This window comes from Doryrhamphus excisus, chromosome 3 (genome assembly GCF_030265055.1).
Source record: "Doryrhamphus excisus isolate RoL2022-K1 chromosome 3, RoL_Dexc_1.0, whole genome shotgun sequence".
In the NCBI taxonomy this organism is placed as follows: domain Eukaryota; kingdom Metazoa; phylum Chordata; class Actinopteri; order Syngnathiformes; family Syngnathidae; genus Doryrhamphus; species Doryrhamphus excisus.
In genome coordinates, this window is record NC_080468.1 from 8,367,839 (window position 1) to 8,391,044 (window position 23,206).

Consider the following 23,206-nt stretch of genomic DNA (forward strand, 5'->3'; position numbering starts at 1 on the left):
CGGGGTCGTCATCGGGTGCAAAGGGGGCGAGTTGAGAAACACAAGAGTGCAGGAACTCCCCCTCTTTTCTACACCCCTGGTTAAGACCGAGGTCACGACTGAGCCCGATGAAGACGTCAAACGTTCTTGACTGACAGCAGCACACACACTCCCATACAAACAGAGCGCAGGGTCACGACCGAGCTAGATGAAGTCGTCAAAAGTTTGACAGCTGCGATCCGTCTGGAATGATCGGAAACGAAGGCGGAGAGACGCGAGGCGAGCGCAGGAGAAACAACAGAGAGAATTGGAAATGGGAATGGCTGAAGTGTGAAAGCGGAGCCCACCGCTTTTTGTCTTACTCTTGTGTGTGTTCCCCTCCACCTCCTCGCTTTTGGCTTTCTGATGCTGCCCGGGGCCGCTCACTGCCTGGGAGGCTTGGAATGCTTCTTTGTGTACAGTCTGCATTCCCAATCCTCGGCATCGGGACAGATTTCATGCTTGCGCTTCTTTCCAGCGCACCTGCAGTGTCTCATTGACAGCAGAAAGCATTTGGACAAGCACAGAGAAAAGGGAGTGAGACGACAGAATGACAGGAGCCTGTTTTTACACAGAGATCTCGCAAAATAGCAGCATCAGACATCTCACAGAAGATCAGGCCATAAGCTGCCTTTGCCTTTTACATGGAACTTTGCAAATATTTCACACAGCAAGTCAGCATCATGATGTGCTTGTCATACTACAGAGTATATACCACAAAATTGATGCATCAGAGACATATCAGCCGATCACACGGAACCAAGTGTTCAAACAAGGGCACAGAATTCTGCTGTTAGATCATTTGAGGTCAACTGATGTGCGTGACAGCATATGGTGCCACTTATACAGTACTTCACAGACAGAGACAATTGGTTTCATCACAACGGGTGGCAGAAGAGAAGTTTGTCTATTGTGTCGGTGTTGATGACATATATAGCAGGGACACAGGAAAAGGTCCGCTTGTGCGTTGATATCAGAGTTAGCAGCAATTGCACCGTGTAAGGTTCCTCTAAAAGGGGCCGGAGTGAAAAGAATGCGGTATTTAGTGGCATACTTTTAATTATCGCATTGCGTTATGGCCTCAAGATGGTGTTGGATTACTGATTTGCTGTCTGTGTGCACACAATCTGGATGACTGCCCACTGATACTTGCATAAGTGTGGTATGAGAACAGTGTGTAAGTTGGTGTGTACATACAGTATGTCACATGCCAAAGCAGTAAGGAGAAACTGGGATGGCACCGGTGATTGTTAATAGCAAGCCAGATGGGGGTAATTGCTTGGATTCTTCCATAACAATCAATGTGTGTGTGTCCACTCGGGTGTGTGTGTCCTATTGTGTCACTATCCCAGGTTAATGTGGAGGAGTGTTGCCAGTCCTTCTATAGCTCTCTGGCATCGCAAACAAGCTGCACTCGCTCCATCCTCTCATTATCCCTTTTCCCTTTCCCAACTCCCTGATCCATGGTCATGGGGAGGTGGAGGGTGATCTTTTTGTGACGGGTGAGAGGGAGGTATTTTTGTGGTGGGGTGGGTCATTGTTGTAGGGCTTGCTTTCACATGCTAATGTTGGCACTGTGGGCATTGGGCAACACACACATTTTTCTTTAAACTAGCAGTTTACCGTGTTTAAATTTAGAAAACTCCCACATGCTGGGAAAGCATTCCTCAGGCTTTAACATAAGATATGAGTTAGATTTATCACCAATCTGTGGAAGACAGGCTCATTTTTTTTAATTTAAATGAAAGCACAAAGTAGAGAAATGATAACAATCATGTCCTTCCTCCGGCATTCTGTAGGTTTTAATTAACAGGGCATGACCCCTGTGATTAACAGTGTCCCTCCCTCTAAAGTGAGGGTCTATCAATCTGTCTGTCCATCCATCCATCAGTATGTCCCTCCATGCGTCCGTCCATCCATCCATCACACAGACAGGTGTCAGACACAGCAGCGTGGGGTACTTCCTACACCAAAACCCTCTGCTGGGTGGGAACAAGGCTTTGTTGACAGATAACATGGGTTCAAGGAGAAAACACGCAGACACACACATACACACACATACACACATCCATGCATACAATGTGCAGATGAGGCTTTTAGTCGAATTTGTAACAAGCTGCATTTGCACTTTAGCAGGAAGAATGCATATGCAAATGTGAACAATGCTGATAGTAATCAAAGGGCACCTTCTCCTGTATGTCTTCATCTCTCCAAACTCCCCCCATCCCTGTCGTTCTCACCTTTTTTTAATCTGGGAAATCTTTGCTTTATTCCAAATTTTATCATGACCAGAATGAACGGAAGCCTTTACTGCGTTCCTCAATTTGTCTAAAGCACCAAACAACTGCTTGGGTTACATGAAAAATATATTTTAAAATTAGTATTTAAAAAGAAGGGAAAAAAGAAGACTATACTAGCGGTCTCTTTCTGTTGCGGTTGGTTCTGTTACAGTGCTAGGTACACTCATGAAAACTATAAATGTATGGTAGTACACCACAATGTATCCCAATGGGACCCAATTACTTATGATACAATACTGCATATCCTTGCTCAATGCTTACTTCAATAGTGTTTCTCACCCTCTTTATGAAGTTTCTAAAACTTGCAACTTTTGTATTTAATTTAAATAAGCACAGATTCAGATTATATTCAGAAATATGCAGTGCCCTTGAAGGCCTCACCAGCATACGGCGCACTGTGCTTATTAGAGAAAGGAAGGACATTGGTACAGACAGGTAGATCCCATCTCACTGTCCATTCATCACAGAGGTTGAGTCACGAAAACCAGTCTAATAGCTTTTTGTTCGATAGCTGTGGTTTGCTGATAGCTGATAGTTTGGGGAAAACATGTTTCTGTTTTAACATGACTGCCCAAGTGCGTATAACACAAAGCATAAAGGCATGTTGGCGTTTGGTATGGGAAAACCTGAGAACCCTGACCTTAGCCCTATCCAACCTCTATAATGTATGTTCCTAAGGTTCTATAACCCCACTGTCAAGGGTCCAAAAGTAGTACTTTTGACCATATCACCAAGTTAAAAGTAGAGATGTCACAAAATTTACGATATGTCTCTTTTAGGAGAAAAGCTGTTTTGCAGGCACAGGATGTACTGGACTATGAACTATGGCATCGTCACTGTGAATGATAATACACGTAATATAGAAGTGGCAGGAAATGGCAGGATTGGAACCACACATTAAGTGATTTGCGTACACTGTAAACCTTGCAATCCAACTTGCACTTGGTACAATTATAGGAACTGTAGTTCTTTAAATAAAACTTTTCTACTGCAATACATTTTGCATGTGTCTTTACATAACTACACATCAGCATAAATGACCATCGTCTGGCCATGCGACACCCCTAGTTACAAGCCATTGTGATCACCATATATCAGTTTAGTATGCAGGTTGTACAGCAGCTCTCAGTAGCAAAGGGTTCACATTGGGTTAACGACGTCCACATGAGCTCTTATTCCAGGTCAAGCCCCCTCCCTTCTCCCCCTCCCCTGAAACACTTTGAAAGTGCTGCTAACGCCACAACAAAAGCCGCCAGACAACAGAGAGAATGTAGACATGAGAGGGTGCCGAAGGAAGTTTACGGATCCAAATGCTTTCTTTTCTTTCCCTTCTTCCCTCATTCTGACCTCAGTGCTGGAGAAGAGGATATGTGATTGGGTGGCACAGAGACAAAGGCACCGTGCTGTGGGCTACCCCCACTGTAATCAAACCTCAAATCCTTTACAGCGCAGATTCGTTCCTCATTTCCTTTCTCTCATTACTTGTCTTGTATTCTGCATTCTTCTGATTTGCTATCGGCTTGTTTAAATCTGGAGGTGATTCCGTCGTTGTTTGGTGTACGGACAGAGCAGCGATACGTTTAGATCCACTCAGCGATACAAGGCGGAATAAGTGGAGGACGTAGAGGAAGCGTGCAGGAAGTGAATGAGGAGCTCGTGAAAAGTCTGAAGGGGAGGGCGAGTGAGTGTGTGAAAGGGCAAATCTATGGAGGCTCGCACAGATGGGACAGGATGGTCGGTGTGAGTAGATTACAGAGGAGACTTCCTCCCTCTCATCCACTCATGTGCATGTCATAAAGCACATTGAAACACTCCAACACACACATTCTCCACACATCTCTTCCCACTCCCACCGGGATGTCTCCATGTCTTTTGGAATTGTGAGGGAGTCGAGCACCAGGAGAGATGAATACGGAGTGATGATGAAAAAGAAGGTGAATGATTGCAAGGGAAACAAATGGAGGATTTTCCTTCAGGAATTAAAGAGAGGAAGATTGCCCCTTTGCATCCGTGCTCGCCTATCTCTTTGGCTTCACCAGTGGATGTCAAGTAGAATAATTACGCTCTCATTTATTGCATTGTTGCATTGTCAATGTGCAAACTCCAGTACACAGGAGGGAGACCCTCCTCTCTTTATGCATATCTTCTCTTCCGTAAATGTCACTTACTATGTTCGTGTGGGCTGCCGGCACTGCCTTTGGATTTTAATGCATTTCAATAGTGTTCACTAAAAGCATCTTCAAAATGTCTCTTTTTTTTTAAAGCTTCATCATTCTCTGATGCGGTCCTTTAAATCCAGCAGTGCAATGATGTTTCCCTTGTGTCAGTTATCTTATTGTCTGCCCTTTCTGACTGCTCAATATGGAAGACAAAGGGGACTGTATATAGGGTTAAGGGTCACTTGACCTGAGTCACTTTTGATTATATTGCCTTCAGGGTGGACTGTCATTGCCCCGGGAGACTGACAACACACCCTAGTGATATATTTGAGATGTCCAGTGGAGCTGTCCTCTAACTAAACCAATGTAACAGAACCAGAACCAGAAGCCAACAGGTTGCTTCTTAATACTACAAAAAACACCACAATGATTACCTTTGGGATTATAATGGCTTTTGTAAAATGCTGTTTTTTACCCCTTGTCCCTTACAGCTGGGGCAGATACATGTGCCTTTTTGACTGTGGAAACCTATAAGCAGCTATGTTGGAGTCTAATAATCAAGTGAAGACTTGATTTTCATGCAACAAGAATGTTATTGCATAGTTGGAGTCAGTTTTGTCCTCCATCAAGATATTATCTTCTCCATGCTGATTATTGAACTCATACAGGACATACATTTCAACCAAAAATGATTGTCATCAAAGCCAAATTTAAAGTGAAATTGTATTTTTGATTGACAAATTGTAGAGGAAGAACAATATGTTAAAGGAATTCTATACAAATGTTTCCTAGAAAACGAATGAATGAGTGAATGTTTTGGTACCTGCGAGAGAGTGGAAGAGTAGGCTGGGCTATACATGACGTCAGTCAAACACTTGGACGGTAAACAGGCATATATATTCGTACAGAGACATCATGTGAAAATGATGCCTAAAAGGTGTGTCAGAAAAGTTCCAGGACTGGCATCACAAAAGATCTATTTTAAATCCATCCATCTTTTTACAAAATAAGTTATTAAGAAAAAAGGTAAAGGTATTTAATTTGGCAAAATTTCTGAAAGAACTGCAATGTTCACACAAACAGGTGGATGGTGTTTTGATATACAGTGGACCAGTGGAGTTAATGTCATTAATCCGTTCCAGAAGGTCTGACTCAAACCATAACAGACTCTAACCAAAGCTAATTTTAATCCCATAGGAATTAATGTAAATCCAATTAATCTGTTCCAGAAAACCAAAAATATTAACACAAAGGACATTTTATAGACATTAATATAATATATAACGTAATAACTCCTTTACATTGTTTTGCAAAGATGGAGGGAGAGGATAAAGAAAATACACACAAAATGAAATATAATGATTTTGAATTGAATGTTATTGACATAGTGGAGGCTTCTGCTTACTTATGACCCTAATGAGGACAGGGAGTATAGAAAATGGATGGGTTGAGTTAGTCTTTACTTTTGTGTTTACTAACCCCCACAATCCCCACCACCCAATAACCATTTGCAATATTTTCATTTCATTAATATTTTCTCACTTTCAACATGATCAAGTAGGTGGCCTGCGGTCTTCTTTTTCCGCTTGATTTAGCCGAGGCATTGCTGCCTTTCCTTCTGTATTAACAGCTTCACTGATGATCGGTGCTGATTAGCTGCAGGAAAACTGCTGGCACATCAGTGCTGCTCCAGCTTGGGATGGACAAATGCGGCATATTTATTTGTGGTTAGAACCCACCACAGTACGGTACACTGAGACACGTATTAAACCGATGTGGATGATTTTGTGTGTCACTCAGTACGACCCGTGGCTTTTATTATTATGTTGTGACTAATGTTTATCTGTGTCTTCTGCAGCGTGTATGGCTGGTTTCTACAAGTCCAGGGCCTCTGATGCAGGATGCTCCAAGTGTCCTCCACACAGTTACTCGCTCCGAGAGGGGGCGACGGTGTGTGACTGCCACTCCGGATTTTTCAGAGCTGACAGCGACAGTCCCTCCATGGCTTGCTCCCGTAAGAACGCACGCTGGTACACTTGTCATAATGGGAAAACACACTGGTGAGGCAATGCCCTTGTGAAAACAGACAACGCATGGTTCTTGCAGAGAAAAGCAAGCAATTGGCATCCCTCCTCCTAACCCCTCACCCACCCCTCCGTCAAAACAAAGGCAGCAGACACGCACTTGTCTAAATGGAGCTCTTGTTTGGTGATTCTGTTACTTATGACTAAACCACCATCCACATCCTGTTAAGGATCTCTGACATGTGAATAAATGTCCTCTTTTTCCTTGTCTGCTTGTTGAAGCCTCTCAGTAAGGTCCTGCGTTGGAGACCTTTGAGACCTCAGTCGTAAAACTTAATTATGCCTATATGGAGCACATGGTTCTCTTGGCTTGGGAAAAATGACAAACACAAAAAAGAAACACCACAGAAAAGAATGTTGGCCCATCAAAAAAGAAACTGAACAATAAACATTTTTGTCTGATGCCATAAACGCGCAGAAGCCTCACCCCCCACGTACAACATTTCAACTCATAAAACCTGTATTTACAGAAAATGTAAATAAAAGTAAGAAAGTTGAATTATGGTGGCACAATGCCAAAGCTGCTCCTGTCTCAACTAGGGGTGTCTGAGAATAGTCGACTATTCGAGGATTTGAATAGTCGTAGTTGAATTATATGACATTGTCATGTGATCAAGATTGTACCATTCTGACTATATGGGGGTGCTTACAGCTGCTTGAGCATACATTTTTACATAGAATATCTTCATTGTTGTTATAAATAGCCTATTTTTTATAGAAATTCAGCCTCATTTGTGTTAGTAAAGATTTTAAAATGACACGTTTAAAAAAGACCTATAAATACGCCGGATGTCGGCGCATACAGTTTTCACTGCATTCTGTTAAATAAGCTACTCTCTCCTCCTCCTCAGAGCCTCCATCAGCTCCACAGCAGCTGATTTCAGTGGTGAATGAGACCTCTGTCGTTCTGGAGTGGAGCCCCCCTCGCCGGCTGGGAGGTCGAAGTGACATCAGCTACAACCTGGAGTGTCTCGTCTGTCAGACTGGCAATCAGGCTAAGACAAGTAGCAAAGGCGTCTCTTGGAATCACAGCGTCACCCAGCCGGATGCTCAGCACATCGGCCAGGGCATGCAGTCAGACCAAGGGATTGTGGGACCTGAAGTCCAGTCAGGCAGAGGCGTCTATCAGAGAGAATCCACTAGACCAGCTTCAGGCTCTCAGTTGTGCCAAACCTGCAGCTCAGACGTGCTGTTCTCTCCCGGCCAGACCGGTCTGAGGGGCACCCGGGTGGTGGTGAGCGAGCTCAGGGCCCACACTCACTACACCTTCATCGTGCAAGCACGCAACGGAGTCTCCCAGGCTGGTGCTGAAGGGGCCACCCAGAGTGTGTCTGTCTCTGTAACCACTAATCAAGCAGGTAGGACATATGCACTTCTTTCATCAAGATTGCAATAACAAAGTGTTAATCTATAGAAAGTATGCAGAAGTGTGTCAGATATAGTACTAAATAAAGTTTTACATTTTTTTTAGGTGTTATTACATTTACAGTGACTTATTCAATTACAATTATTAGTACAGTTTGATGGGTGGCACGGCGGTCGAGTGGTTAGCGCGCAGACCTCACAGCTAGGAGACCAGGTTTCAATTCCACCCTCGGCCATCTCTGTGTGGAGTTTGCATGTTCTCCCCGTGCATGCGTGGGTTTTCTCCCGGTACTCCGGTTTCCTCCCACATTCCAAAAACATGCTAGGTTAATTGGTGACTCCAAATTGTCCATAGGTATGAATGTGAGTGTGAATGGTTGTTTGTCTATATCAGGGGTGCTCACACTTTTTCAGCGTGCGAGCTACTTTTAAAATGACCGAGTCAAAATGATCTACCCACTACAAAAATGCAAAACATCTATTTATTTTCAAATGTATTGAGGATTATTTGTACGTACAATGTATGTTGATGTACCTTACATAACCAAATGAGCCAATATTGCAAAACACACATAATTAACTATTAACATTTTTTGTAATTACCTGAGTTTACTTTGATGACTTGCACTGAATTGAACCAGCCAGGGATGCATAGTCCGGACAGTAGCTGCTGATAGCCAGCCTCAAGCACACTTCCAAATGTTTATCAGTCATGGATAATATCCGTATCATAATATCCGTATAATATTCCATATCCGTATGGAAGTGATATGTTTTTTGCCTTTTTACTTGGTCCAGTTTTTGCCTTTTTACTTGGTCCAGCTCCTTCACTCATTTTAGTGACCATAAACTTTAGCGAGGGCTTAAAATCTCGCAATTCGCCGACTAGCTTAGCACTTTGCATCGTTGTTTACGCATGAGCGGTGACCTAAAGGTCAAAATTCAGTTGTCATCTGACTGGTTGTCCTGTATGTCAATCAAGTAACGGGGATGGATGATAGGCTGACATCGTAAGTTCTGCTGCACTTAGAGACGTTCTTTGATCTGATTGGTCGCCCGAAGGGCAACATTCAGTTGTCATCTGAATGGCTGCCCTGTATGTCAATCAAGTGACGGCATTGATGCTGGGATGATATTTTTTTAATGTCACGCCGCGATCGACCAGCGATCGACCAGTACCACCTCCGCGATCGACCGGTAGATCGCGATCGACTTAATGAGCACCCCTGGTCTATATGTACCCTGTGATTGGCTGGCGACCAGTCCGGGGTGTACCCCGCCTCTCGCCTATAGACACCTGGGATAGGTTCCAGCACCCCCCGCAACCCTTGTGAGGAAAAAGTGTTAGAAAATGAATGAATGAAGTACAATTTGATCTTGGAAATGCTTCAAATGTCCTCCTTGAACATTGCAAATTCCGATCTGCACGATTGGCCCACCCTGTATAGACTGTAGGTGCTCTTATCTGCATAGGGCCTTTAAAGGGTCACTGCCATGATCCATCAACTTTGCTTAAATATGTTGTTTGTAAGTATGTTCTACGTTGTTAGATTTTTTTAAATCAAACGGTATATCCGCAGAAATTACTTTTTTTGGAGCTAGCTCTCACAGTCAGCATCATTTCCGGAAGTCGCTATGGCTCAGGTAAAGAAACATGGTGACGTACAGAACAGAGGATGATTACAGTGACTATAGTGATTTGAGAGATGTGTCAATAGTTTTCAAGGAGGAAGAAACATTTGGCGGTGAAATAGAGAACTTGTAAAACATGAACTTAAGCCTGAAGTGTGACTCTGGAGTTGCTTATCCTTCAATTGTTGTTTTAAATCAACTTCTTAATGAGCATAAAGGGGTTTTATAGCCTCTTTGATTGTACGAATATGTGGTCGTATGTCGGGGAAGAATGCTCGCCGCTGTTGCCACCGCCGCCCCAGAGTAAACATATCACTGTCAAAAGATGTTTATATAACATGTGTAATGCTTTGCAGCCTTGTCGCTATTGTGAAATAGTGTTTATAGACATTATGTAAACAAGGCATGGCTTACTTTTGTGTTCTTCTTTGTTGTCTTGCTTTTTTAATAGCAGTTATATCGCACTTTCAAGCCAAATGCTTCTTGTTATGGTGTTCCTTTGAAGCAGTTGTCAGTGAAATGATCACTGCAAAAAAAACAGAACTCGGAGTGGGCGTCCTTCTGTCTCTCGATTTTTGCACTTCGGTCATTGTTGTCTTAAATCTTGGTCTGTTGGAAAAGAAAAACAAACATCCAGCAGCAACACATAGTTTTGGCATGACTACTATTTTGATGAATAATATACTGAACCAGGTCGATGATCTACCTCAAGAAGTGTTTATTTACTGTGCTTCAGCACCCCGATGATGTCACTTTTGTAAATTGGGCTGAGCTGTGAGTTCATCATGGCTGGTGCCATTAATTCTAAATGTCATTTTTTTATATGTATAAATGGTATAATATGGTATAGTATGCGAAACAGTTGATTAATGGAATTAATGGCTAAAGCAAAATTATTTCGGAAAGATTTTGTCTGCTAGAGTATGACTTATTGTCCACATCTTCTGATAAATAAAACTGTTTATTATAATTTCACTGTGAACAAAAGTGCAAACAGTTGCTTTGCATTCTGTGGAAGGGAGCTGCTTTGCTTTACTCGCACTGTTATCGTTGCCATCGTTATTACGCTGTCCTCCTACACTCAACAGCTGAATTAATTATAGGGGTCTTCTCAAGCGGATGTCAGAAAGCATTCTGGGAGATATTCTGTACATCAATGACTTAAATACAAATAGAAAGAGCTTTGTATTCACAATGGTAAAACGCAATGCAAAATAGCGACAGGAAGCTATAAATGTATGTATAAATGACTTCTTCCAGTCACCCAGATTTTATGGCGTGTTTCATTTCAGTTGTGAGGGTGTTGGCTGAGGCTTTGTGGCGTTTTCCCACACATGCCCTTCATTACTTTTTTGCATGTCATTACATCTCAACTGGCTTCACTTTGCGGTGGCATTTGAAAAGTGGCACACCTGCTAAGTTTGAGGTGCCCCGGGGAAATAAGTTCTAGCTGGGAGTGCTCCACATGAGCGTATGCCTGGGATGTGTCAAGTCCAACCCGCACCACCATATGGCTGCGTGTCATGTGACCAGCCTCAAAAGAGGACAAACAGCGGAAGGGACGGATGGGTTTAAAAAAAAAAAATGGAACGATGTTGAACTATAGATTGAGTGAGGTGTTTTGCCTCTATGGAATAGGACTGAATAAGATTGAGGTCAACTCCCAGGAGTTGGGTCAAAGGGAGTGTAGGGAAAGGTTCACCATACATTTAGCTATGTATTTAGTTGTCATTAACTCACGATTAGGAATGGGCGTTTGTCTCATTTCATTTCCTTGATCAATTATGGGGCAAAGTGAAGAACAGTAATCTCTCGTTTATTGTAGTTAATTGGTTCCAGAGTCGACCATCCGCAAAGTACGATTCCTTCTTTATAAATGGAATCTTTTTGTAGGCAACCTGTTAAGACCTTCTAAATAACACCCCTACAGTCACCTTTACACTCATATAATATCACCCAATATTGTAGATAGAAAATAACCCATCTAAGGCATAAATAATACTCCTGCTTGTGTGTGTATCTTGTGGACAGGAAGTGATGTTGGGGGTTCAGAGTTGAGTTTTAGCTTGGTGTGGGTTATGGCTGCAACAGTAGTAGTAGTAGTTCAGGTATATTGTGCCTGTTGTGAGATAAATCAAACCTGCAATAAAAACCTGTTGTTTAGGTGATTAAGTCAAGCGGTTTTGTGTCTCATTGAATATCAAAGTAACATTACTGACACCTACTGACCAGTGTAGAATATTACATATCATTCACTGCGGCTTTGAATGCATCTTCTGAATGCAAATTTCCCCACTGAGGGACGAATAAAGGCATATCTTAATCTTAAGGCATATCTTATGCCTTATATCTTATATTTAGCCAGTTTGAAGCTAAAAAGCAAAAAATGCATATAATTCACTTATATTTCTTTGACAAATCAACCACGAAACATCATTATTTATTAATTATTATATTTTTGAAAAATCATGATAGGGTGAAGCCAAAAAATTGGAATCACAATGTGGCAAGGGATGACTGTAAGTTACAGTATAATTAGTTCTGAATGTTCTGAAGTCCTGTTTCAATGCCAATGTTGTAGAACACTACTGCCTGGGGGAGTGCTATAGTTGACGTAATGTTCTTCTTTAATTGAGACTAAATCAGCAGCGCTCCTGCTGGTTGCAAACTGTCCTTCAAGACATGATCAATCAAAAATCAATACCACACAATTGATTGAATTCTAAATGAATTACTCAGTTATTATCTCTCCTACTCGAAATTAATGGCCATACTAATAGGCATTAGGTATTGTTACTTGAATAATGTGATACAGTACCATTGTCATAATGTGCCATGTATAGGTCTTCATTCTCGTTTTCCTTTTTGATTGCGTGAGAGAATCAATGATTCCAATTGAAGTCCATTTTGAAAACTCCAGTGAGTCCTAATGTCTTCCTCCGTCTTAGCTCCCTCTCCAGTGTCGTCCATCCAAGTCACTGACGTCACCAGGCATACTTTGTCATTGTCATGGCAACAACCCGATCAACCCAACGGGGTCATCCTGGAATATGAGGTCAAGTTCTATGAGAAGGTGAGCAGTCGGCAGGTTAATGCAGTCCAGCTAGTTGTCTGGAATGCCAATATTTTCATCAGATGGATTTGTTGTCAGGCATTCAAAAGCGGGTCCTTTTGTCCAATCCAATCAGGATCAGAAGGAGAGGTCCTACCGCATAATGAGGACCTTCTCTCGGAGTGTGGATGTCACAGGCCTCAACCCACTTACTGTGTATGTGTTTCATGTGCGAGCTCGCACCGCTGCCGGATATGGGGAGTTCAGCACCCCCTTTGAATTTTCCACCAACTCAGGTACAACATTCGTTTTTGGTGAATCGCCTAAAAGTTTTTAGGAAGGAATATGAAATGGTGTGTTTGTACCTGTTCAGATCCCTTCCCTTTGATTGGAGAAGGAGTCAACTCTGCCTTCCTGCTGCTGTCTGTGAGCGGGGTTGGAATTTTGTTGCTCATATCGGCAGCCATCTTCATTATTAGTCGCAGGTATACATGCAAACACACAAGCATGCATAGGCATGTGCATGATTGATTTTTTTCTGTGAAACCAATCCAAAAAGGATTTTTGTATGTTTTCTCAGTGGAAAATTATATAAAAATGTCAAAAAAATGCATAATAATTACATTCAATTTGCTGTTAATTCATATCATGGTGGAGGTCTGTTCTCAATTTAGTGTCATATTATTGTCCCTGCAAAAGCCACATTTTTAAACAGCTGCTCTGCAGATGTGTCTAATAAAGTGACCATTGGGTTTTATACTTAATGAATAATGTATATGATCAATCCATCACTATCACTCTGAGACATCCTGCTATTGTGTGGTGAAATAAGGGGTGTGTGTGTTACCTGCAGCTCTTTTAAAGGGGATTAGAGTGGAGACAGTGATAATCCCTTTGTCCCTGATTTGTCATCACTGTCCCTCCTATTTCTGTGCCCCCCCCCCCCCCCCCCCCCCACACACACACACACTGGCACACAAAGCTGGAGCAGGTGCCCACAGATGCACATTCATATACACACCTGTTCCTGTTCAGCCACAAAGAGTTTGTTTTTTTTTTACAGTTTCTTTGTTTAGTGGAAAATGCCTTTTATCTCCCACTACTTGAGGCCTGCCCCTGCCTTCCCACTACCCCTTACTTCTCCTCCCCTTCCACTTCCCACAACGCTTTCATGTGCTCACGCCCCGCGTCCTTGCTGCTCTCTCTTCTCATTGTCATCACTTTGTAGAAGAACTGTGTAAAAGTGTCAACACAAACATGCACAAATGACAATATTTGTTTTTTGTTTGTGTGCTAAATGTAACTAATTTATCAGGAGGAGCAAGTACAGTAAAACCAAGCAAGACTCGGAGGAAGAAAAGCATCTTAATCCAGGTACACACACACACACAACAGATGGATGCTCTGCACCACACCTGCACACTTCACACTATTCTCCCAACAAAGACATTTATATAACGTATGCAACCGTTACACAATTTACATGTATCATCCTCCTCGGTAGGAGTGAAGATCTATGTGGACCCGTTCACCTACGAGGACCCAGATCAGGCCATCCATGAGTTTGCCAAGGAGATTGACGTCAGCTGTATTCACATCGAGAGAGTTATCGGCATGGGTTAGCACATACGCATAAACCTACACACAAATGCTTACTTGGCGCTGACGTTTGCTGTTTGCTGTGTAGGAGAATTCGGGGAGGTGTGCAGCGGGCGGTTACGTGTGCAAGGAAAGCGAGAAGTGTACGTGGCTATCAAGAGTCTGAAGGCGGGGTACTCGGATAAACAGAGGCGTGACTTCCTGTCTGAGGCGTCCATCATGGGACAATTTGACCACCCCAACATCATCAGGCTGGAGGGTGTTGTCACCAGATGTGAGTTGCTACAAATTGCGTCAACAATGTAAGACCATAATGACTTCTAATGACTATTTTGTGGTTTTTTTTTTAGGTAAACCACTAATGATCATTACAGAATACATGGAAAATGGATCCTTGGATGCTTTTCTTCGGGTACATTAATTCCCTTTATGTCGACATTTTTCATTGGCAAAGTCGAAGCATCATCATTTATCCTGTCACCGTTTAGAAACACGACGGCCAATTCACCGTGATCCAGCTGGTCGGCATGCTGCGTGGCATCGCCTCAGGCATGAAGTACCTGTCAGACATGAGCTACGTTCACAGAGACCTCGCAGCACGAAACATCCTGGTCAACAGCAACCTGGTGTGTAAGGTGTCTGACTTTGGCCTCAGTCGGGTTCTGGAGGACGACCCTGAGGCTGCATACACAACCAGGGTAAGACAGGGTTTGACCAAATGTCCAACTAAATAACTGATAATCTAACTATGACTGGTTAGTTAACTCCATATATAAACTGCTTACTCACTGTCTGACTAACTGACAGTATAACAAATTGAATAACTGCATGACCAATTAACTAATTGAGTAACTGACTGACTAACTAGAAATCTTACTGACAGATGCACTCCCTCACTAATTGATGAATTAATTGGCTGAATTAATTGACTTCAAACAAACCAACTAACCAACCAGCCGACATGAGTCAAAGATATGTTGCAGTGCATGTACAGTACACTGAATAACACTGCATCTGTATCATTGATCCAGGAGGCCATTGGGACTTACCTCTCTCCTGGAGGAAAGATCCCCATCAGGTGGACAGCTCCAGAGGCCATCGCCTACAGGAAGTTCACCACGGCCAGTGATGTGTGGAGTTACGGCATCGTGATGTGGGAGGTCATTTCTTACGGCGAGAGACCCTACTGGGACATGAACAACCAGGATGTGAGTATTTTTAGCTCCTTTAACCTTCAAGATTTCTCACGAGCAGAAGAAGCAGCAAAATCTATGCTACACAACAACATCATAGTAGTACATAAGGCCATAATATGTCAGCACTGGTGTGGTATGTACTGGTGTACCGCCATAGGGTAGTTTTAGAGTACTCTGTACCTTTAGGCACATGAATGGACTCTGGCTGTACCTTGTGTATAAGATACAGTGTTTGCTGATGTCTTTTTCTTATGCATGTTTGTCCCACTTATACGTTTCCGACCTTATTTAAGTAATTTTTGATTGAAAACAGGTACAGCAGTAACTGTACCTAAGCCCGGGTGTTTTGATGTAGTTATCATGGAGTTGCGGATCACATCGCATACCAAAGAGATTCACATCCCTACTTACTATAGATAAATACTGATTTCTATCTGTGATAAAATGTGATTAATTATGAGTTAACTGTGGACAAAAAATGTGATTAATCACGATTAAATATTTGAATCGATTGACAGCCCCAGTATATACTATAATTTCTTCAAGGTTGGAAGTTCTGTTAGTGTCTTCATTCAGATATATAATTAACCGATATATCGGGCCGATATTTGCGTTTTTTCCTTGTATCGGTATCGGCCGGTACGCGCGTGGGTTCGCCGATGTATTTTTCCACCGCATGATTTACAGTCAGGCAGAGGACCCCGCAACACACGTCATCGCGGTACCCCACCCCCACTGTTGAATCACATCAAGAGCGCGTTTTCACAAGTAATAGAGTGAGCTTGCTTTTAACACTTTACCAAGCCCATCACAAATATCGGCCCAAGCAAAATCGGCCATCGGCTGAGGGTGATGGAAAAAAATCGGTATTGGCATCGGCCCCAAAAAATACATATCGGTCGATCCCTAATATAAATACATCAATACATGATACCGGTTCCTAATAGTATTTGGGACAGGAAGGCGTGCCTGGGAATTAACTTTTTCTTTTAGAGCTTCTTGTTGGATTGACAGTGTAATAGTTTCCTAGCCAAAGTACTAATAGAACAAACTCAGAACTCACAGGCCGTTTGCTCAGACAAATCCAGATTTATGTGCAACTGGTTTGTGTTCAAACGTTTATTCCTACAGAGACCAATTATGTGAACTTCAATGAAGCCCCTTGATGTTGAAGAATACATGAAACAGGCACCATGTCTGTGATATTTTAGGAGTGGACAAACAAAGCATAAAGAGTGTGTGTTTAACCTCTGGTCCTTCACAGAGATTTTGCTGCATTTGCCTTCAAATCAAGGCCAACACACATTGACGTGGTGCAGGCACAGTGCTGTAATATACTTTTACGCGCTATGAGATTATATACAAGGTGATTGAGCTGATGAAAGCACTTCTGAGGGAGCTCTAAAACGTTCAAAAAAATCCTTTGTGAAGCTCATTTTTTGAAAGCGCAATTTCTATATATGGTAACAACTCCATAGCTAATGTGTTGCTCATTGATATGCAAACCGGATGGACAATGCTTTTGTTCACCGTTCTGGTCTGTGCTGAAACTACTGAAAGTACTGCCTAGTGATGTCGTAATTTCACTTTTACTCTACTTGCTATTGATGCTTTTATGTTGGTAAAAGCAAGCACTGCCAGGTATTATGAGGTAATATTTCTCGTACTGGCATGAGTGTTCAATAATCGAGACAGTGTATGATAACCAAGGCAACAATTTTGGTTGAAAACCGAATCATATGAAAATTGGGGAATTTGAAACCCAAGGTTTGACTGTGTAATGGTTATGTCTTATGACTTATGTTATGTCGTATCTATACAAACTACAGCAAAACAGTCCAAACACGACAATGCCATGAACATGACTGATGTTCTTTGTCTCTGCAGTTAGCATTCATTCAGTCAATTTGTGATTTCCAGTCAATAAATGTGTAAATTCTCCACCTGTAGGTGATAAAAGCCATAGAGGAAGGCTACCGCCTGCCTGCTCCCATGGACTGTCCTGTGGTCCTGCACCAGCTTATGTTGGACTGCTGGGAACGAGAGCGAGCCGAGAGACCCACGTTCAGCCAGATCTTGAACATGCTGGACAAACTTATTCGCAACCCCGGGACTCTGCGAAGGACCGGAGGGGAAAGGTAAACACATTTGTGGAAATAACACATACTGTCGTAATACATTCCCACACTTGACACCCCCATTGTGACTAATAGCTAATACTAATACCCACAGACCCACCATATTGGAGTCAGGAGTGGGTCCGGAGGTGTGTGTTTCGGTCCTACCAGAGATGTGCGTGGCCAAGTGGTCGCTGTGTGAGTGGTTGCAGTCCATCGGTTTGGAGATGTATACAGAGATCCTGGTGGCAGCAGGATACTCCACTCTTGACAGCCTATTGGCACTCACACACCAGTAAGTGCACCTTCAGGACATCTTTTAGTTCATAGAATTTCCTCAAATAATGGCTGGGGGGGGGAATAAACTGCAGAGCAACAGGCATCTCTTATGGAACACAAACAAATTGAGAGCGCATCTGTTAATTGGTCCAACTTGTCAGATTGCCCCATGGTACATACAGCATAGAAGATGGTTTAAATTGAAAAAAGATTGGTTTAAACCAGGGCTATCCAAGGTGCGGCCCGGCAGCCATTTTGAATGTTTTTTATTGGCCTCCGGCACATTGTAGAAATAAAATTAAACCAAAAAATATGGAGAAAAAAATGTGCAAAAAGGCAAATTGTAAACTGAAGAAGCTGAAATGTTGATACTAATAACTAACAATAACACAAGTGGCAGGCAGCACGCAGACCTCACAGCTAGGAGACCAGGGTTCAATATCACCCTCGGCCATCTCTGTGTGGAGTTTGCATGTTCTCCCCGTGCATGCGTGGGTTTTCTCCGGGTACTCCGGTTTCCTCCCACATTCCAAAAACATGCTAGGTTAATTGGCGACTCCAAATTGTCAATAGGTATGAATGTGAGTGTGAATGGTTGTTTGTCTATATGTGCTCTGTGATTGGCTGGCGACCAGTCCAGGGTGTACCCAGCCTCACGCCCGAAGACAGCTGGGATAGGCTCCAGCACCCCTCGTGAGGAAAAAGCGGTAGAAAATGAATGAATGAATGAACACAAGTGGCCCCCGTTTCTTTTGATTTTTAGTATGCAGTTTGGACACCACTAGTTTAAGTGGATAGTGCACTTGGCGATTAATTGGGGTGTGGCGCTTGTATAGCTGGAGACACAATATGAAGAAATATAATACCTAGATATAGCAAAAATATCCATTCACTCATTCAATCCCAGCCATTTTACAAAATTCAACCCCTTCACTACCGGCCATTTTAGATGATTTTGACTGATTTTTCGAGGCACAGAATATTGTGTTCTCTGGCTATGTTAGCATACAACCTAAAAGATTGGACTCTCCTTTTTCATCAGGAAAAAACGCTTGTTTCTACCTTTTTCCGGATTTTTTTGTAGTCAGCCGTACAACATAGGTGAGTTTCAAAAGGGAGAAAACAGTTTTTAGTGAGAAGATAAGAAGCACAACTTTCACTTTGACACATTTTTTTTTGTTTTCTTGACAGCTCAGATATCTAAACAACAACATAAACAATAAAAAGGGTTATTTTACTTCTCAATTGCAATTTATTTATAAATATAACACTATACACTAACACTAAACACTAAACTACTACAATTTGGAACCAAAGTGTGCACACGGGTAGGTGTGTGTGCATGCAATACATAACCTTCTGCATGCTACACTCCTCCACGCTCTTTCACTTCCTCCTTGCTGGCGAGCATGTTTTTACATGCAAAAGGTGCATGCCGAGCTCTTATTAAATGCACTTCTGCCACCTTGTGCCCGTTTTTTAGCGTGCACTTGCGTCCTCACCTCTTTTTGCCTCTTCCACAAAAGAGTGTTGAATGAGTTGGACACGACCCTACAGACCCAGCAGATGGTGCTGTAGTATTTCATTCTTTAATATTTAATACAGAGTAACAATTAAGTCACAAACTGAAACAGTTGCTAAAATTGCTAGAGTTCTAATAATGTTAAAAACTTTATTTAGAAGATTGTGAACATTTTGTGTGTGCAATCCTACTCCATGGAAATTCACTTTTAAAGGTCGGATCTGGGACCAATAAACTGATAAACGAGGGATTAGTGTATCAACAATCTACGTGATTGGTGCCCCACTAATGTTTTTCCTCATGATTTGTGCTTCGACTTTTATTTTACAGGGAACTGGACAGACTGGGAATCCTCACACCATCCCACCAGGACATACTCCTTGCCAGTGTGCAGCAAGAAATGTTGTCTCAAATGCAGCACATGCAACACACAATGGTTCCCGTCTGAGTGACAGGATGGATACACACCTGTGTGCAAAACAATTCCATTTACCTCATCCATGCACTTTAGGGAGACATTCACCAGTGGACCAGTACAAGGAGCGTAATGAAAGTATGCGAGAAGAAGAGAGAAAGCAGCACTTTTTTGTCGACTTCCATCCTGTGGAGTTTTCTAAGAACATGATGTGGTCGTGGCCACTGATTGCTACTGAGACTGAAGCCACATCCTCTTATTCACTTCTCTTTTGCATTATTTTATTATCTGTTTGTGAAGGCTGACATGAAAGCAGAACGACTTCCAGTTTTATTTTTTTTTGCTGCTTTGGGCTTGACTTGAAGAAAATGTGTGTGTGCGTGTGTGTTATTGTATGTGTGTGTTAGTGTTACTCATGCTGTGGGAACATAAATGTGCAGAAGAAGTGATTAGGCTAAGACTGCAGGAAATTCAAGTGTGTGTGCGTGTGTGTGCGTGTGTGTGCAGTGTGTGCAGTGTAAACTCACACATAATGGACTCCCCCGTGTCTAAATGTCACACGTTTGTTTGAACTTTCTGATTATGCAAAGTGAAAGTGGGAGGAGTCAAGGCGAATATCTCTCCAGTTACATACTAACAGACTGAATGTTTTTTGCTTTTGTTTCTATAGCTCTGTTGGTTTAACCTTTTTTCATTAGACATGTTCATTAGAATCAAGTCAAGTCTTGTCTCTCATTAGCTACATGAAATATTTTCTTTATTTATGGTCTTTTTTTATGTAGTTTCTATATTGTAAATTAGAAGCCAAGTGAAGAAGAATTGTATTGACTGCCATATTGCATTGCAATAAATGCCAAAATCCATTCTTGTACAGTATGAGAGTTTTCATATTAATTGCATAGAATCTGTATTCAAATCATCAAGGTGTCAGAATAATCACGACAGTGCATGCCATGCTGCCATGCCTCCAAAACAAAAAGCACCTATTTGTCCCCCTGTATTAAGATGTATAATATCAGTATAAAATTAAATTAAAAAGATTTGGATGGTTGTTTGCAGTGAAACGGAGTTACCACAACAGTGCATGATACGCTGCCTCCAAAATGAAAAAGAACTCATCGTCAACATAACTTAGTTAGAAGGGAAACATTATGGAATTGTCACGACAGTGCATGACATGCTGCCATGCCTCCAAAACAAAATATGACAGATTCCCCTGAATCAAGATGTATAAAATTCACTTAAAATTATTTGAATGGTTCTTTGCAGTGAAACACGTTGCAATTGTCATGACAGTGCATGACATGCTGCCATGCTTTCCCACTGAATTGAGATGTATAATATCAGTATAAAATTTGAACAAAGATATTTGGATGGTTGTTTGCAGTGAAACCTTGGAGTTGTGACAACAGTGCATGATACGCTGCCTCCAAAATAAACAAGAACTCATCCTCAACGTGACTTGAGATATGCAGCATCAGTAGCAAATTAGGATAGATTTGGTTGAGGTTTGTTAGCAGGGAAACATGATGGAATCGTCACGACAGTGCATGACATGCTGCCATGCCTCCAAAACAAAAAAATAATAATTTGGACCAAAACCTAAAATGGGATAAACTAAGTCACTTATTTGTACTGAAATTATTATTATTATTAAGTGCACAGGGAAAAACAAAGTATTTTGCATACATACATTTATGATACAAGTGTACAAAAATACATCAAATTAAGTCTTAAGTGCTCATCTTTGGTAGAAGCAACCATTATTTATGAAAGCGCAGCACGGTAAGAAAAACAATCAACATTAAAGCTACGCTTGGTGTTGTGTGTGAATGAGAGGACAGGCAGAAAAAAGCGAGGATAGAAAGAGAAAGAGAAAGAAATATCTTGCAATCAAAAGGAGAAGAAAACGCAGTGGGTTGTCTCCATGTGGCATCACGTTTTTGCCCGATAAATTGGGCTGAGTTCACTGCGCAAACTTGTCCTATCAGCACACATCTGTCCTCTAATATGATGCCATGCACATATTCTTACGCACACACACACACACACACACACACACACACACACACAGGGGAGCTGATTGGAGGATACTTTTGATACATAAAGGAAGGGATGATAGAATCTTCAGTCTGGCAAATATGCCAATGTTTCTCCAGCCTAATGAGACTTGGCTGCACAAACACACATGCACACACATGCACACACACACACACACACATACACACATGCCTCCCCCATGACTCACTCCCAATGACTCCAGAAACAAAATGCTGATGGTGGTTAATGAGGCAGATGCCGCCTAAATAAGAGACAGAGAAAGAGAGAAGAAGGAGTTCGTTTGGCTCCAGGCAGGGAAACTGACTGCTCCTCTCCAATAATGAGATAGTCATGTGGTCACATGACCAAAGGCCACCTTTTGTGATGATGCATCACATACTGTGCTCGACTCTTAAATGCACATTAACAGATGCACGGTGGGTTTTGCAAAAATAAATCATATTGCTTTTTTTTTCTATCAGCATATTTCCTCAAATAGTAGCCTCCGCTCTGATAGACGCCGTGTCTTGATTAATTGCCTTAGCAAACTGTGCTGCTCCCAAAATACAAAAAAGGTGGTAGCTGTTTGGACAAATTAGTTATCTCATTAAGGTGATCTTAAAAAAAAAAAAAGATCCATGCAGAGTGTTTAAAATGATACTGTGATATGGCACGTTAACTTGTGTCTGTGCACACTTTATAGTTTTGTGTGCCTCCATTTTTATACTCTACTCATATATAATATATTTTATTTGATATTATTAATTTTTTTTCTTATTTTTATTGATCATACATTATTTTTTTTGTAAGCTATTATTCACTAAGTATATTTATTTTATATTATATAGAATAAGCATGATGAATTTGTTATTATTTTACTTAATCTAGCAGATAAAAATACACGATCCTAAAAAAAATATGCAACTATGTGTGTGCACGCGTTCAATGCGTAACCTGCAACAAGGTTAGATGCCTCTTCACGTACTGGTTGCTGTGCAGCATTTATTTCAATGGAAGAGATGCACGGCAAGTTCTTAGAAAATCCACTTCTGCCACCCTGAGGATGTTTTTCTTCGCTTAAAACTGCTGTCTTCTATCGTAGAGTTGTATCAACAGCTCTTCATGCAAAAAACGACAACTAAATACGTCTGGGAGCGGTCAGTGGTCAGTTGAAAAATCATATAAATAAGTCTTTGGTAGCGAATGAGTTAATAAAAACCTTTAAGAGGCCTGGTGCTCTATTAAAAAAATAGAGAGGTAATATAGTAATTCTGTTTTGTGATCTCTTGTTTTCCCTTAATTTGAAGTCTACATTTGCATTCACTGTGACAAATCGTGCCTGCATGTGTTTCGAATTGTGATAAAAGGAATCGATCAATTGGATAATCGTGCAGGCCCCGAAGCCACATTGACCGCTGCAAGAATGAG

At 41.7% G+C, this 23,206-nt stretch overlaps 1 protein-coding gene across 1 annotated transcript in view; it reads left to right on the forward strand.

The window, feature by feature from the left end:
* Positions 1-20,771, forward strand: part of LOC131125658 (ephrin type-A receptor 4-like) — a 33,703-nt gene extending 12,932 nt beyond the window's left edge. Inside the window, exons 6-19 of the mRNA XM_058067402.1 lie at positions 6,336-6,491; positions 7,413-7,919; positions 12,507-12,631; positions 12,747-12,906; positions 12,984-13,095; positions 13,926-13,984; positions 14,115-14,228; positions 14,298-14,483; positions 14,560-14,621; positions 14,698-14,907; positions 15,241-15,417; positions 17,356-17,543; positions 17,638-17,817; positions 19,654-20,771. Of these exons, the coding sequence (XP_057923385.1) occupies positions 6,336-6,491; positions 7,413-7,919; positions 12,507-12,631; positions 12,747-12,906; positions 12,984-13,095; positions 13,926-13,984; positions 14,115-14,228; positions 14,298-14,483; positions 14,560-14,621; positions 14,698-14,907; positions 15,241-15,417; positions 17,356-17,543; positions 17,638-17,817; positions 19,654-19,771 (2,354 nt within the window). The 3' untranslated portion in view covers positions 19,772-20,771. The remainder of the gene's footprint in view (positions 1-6,335; positions 6,492-7,412; positions 7,920-12,506; positions 12,632-12,746; positions 12,907-12,983; positions 13,096-13,925; positions 13,985-14,114; positions 14,229-14,297; positions 14,484-14,559; positions 14,622-14,697; positions 14,908-15,240; positions 15,418-17,355; positions 17,544-17,637; positions 17,818-19,653) is intronic.
* Positions 20,772-23,206: the final 2,435 nt, after the last annotated feature.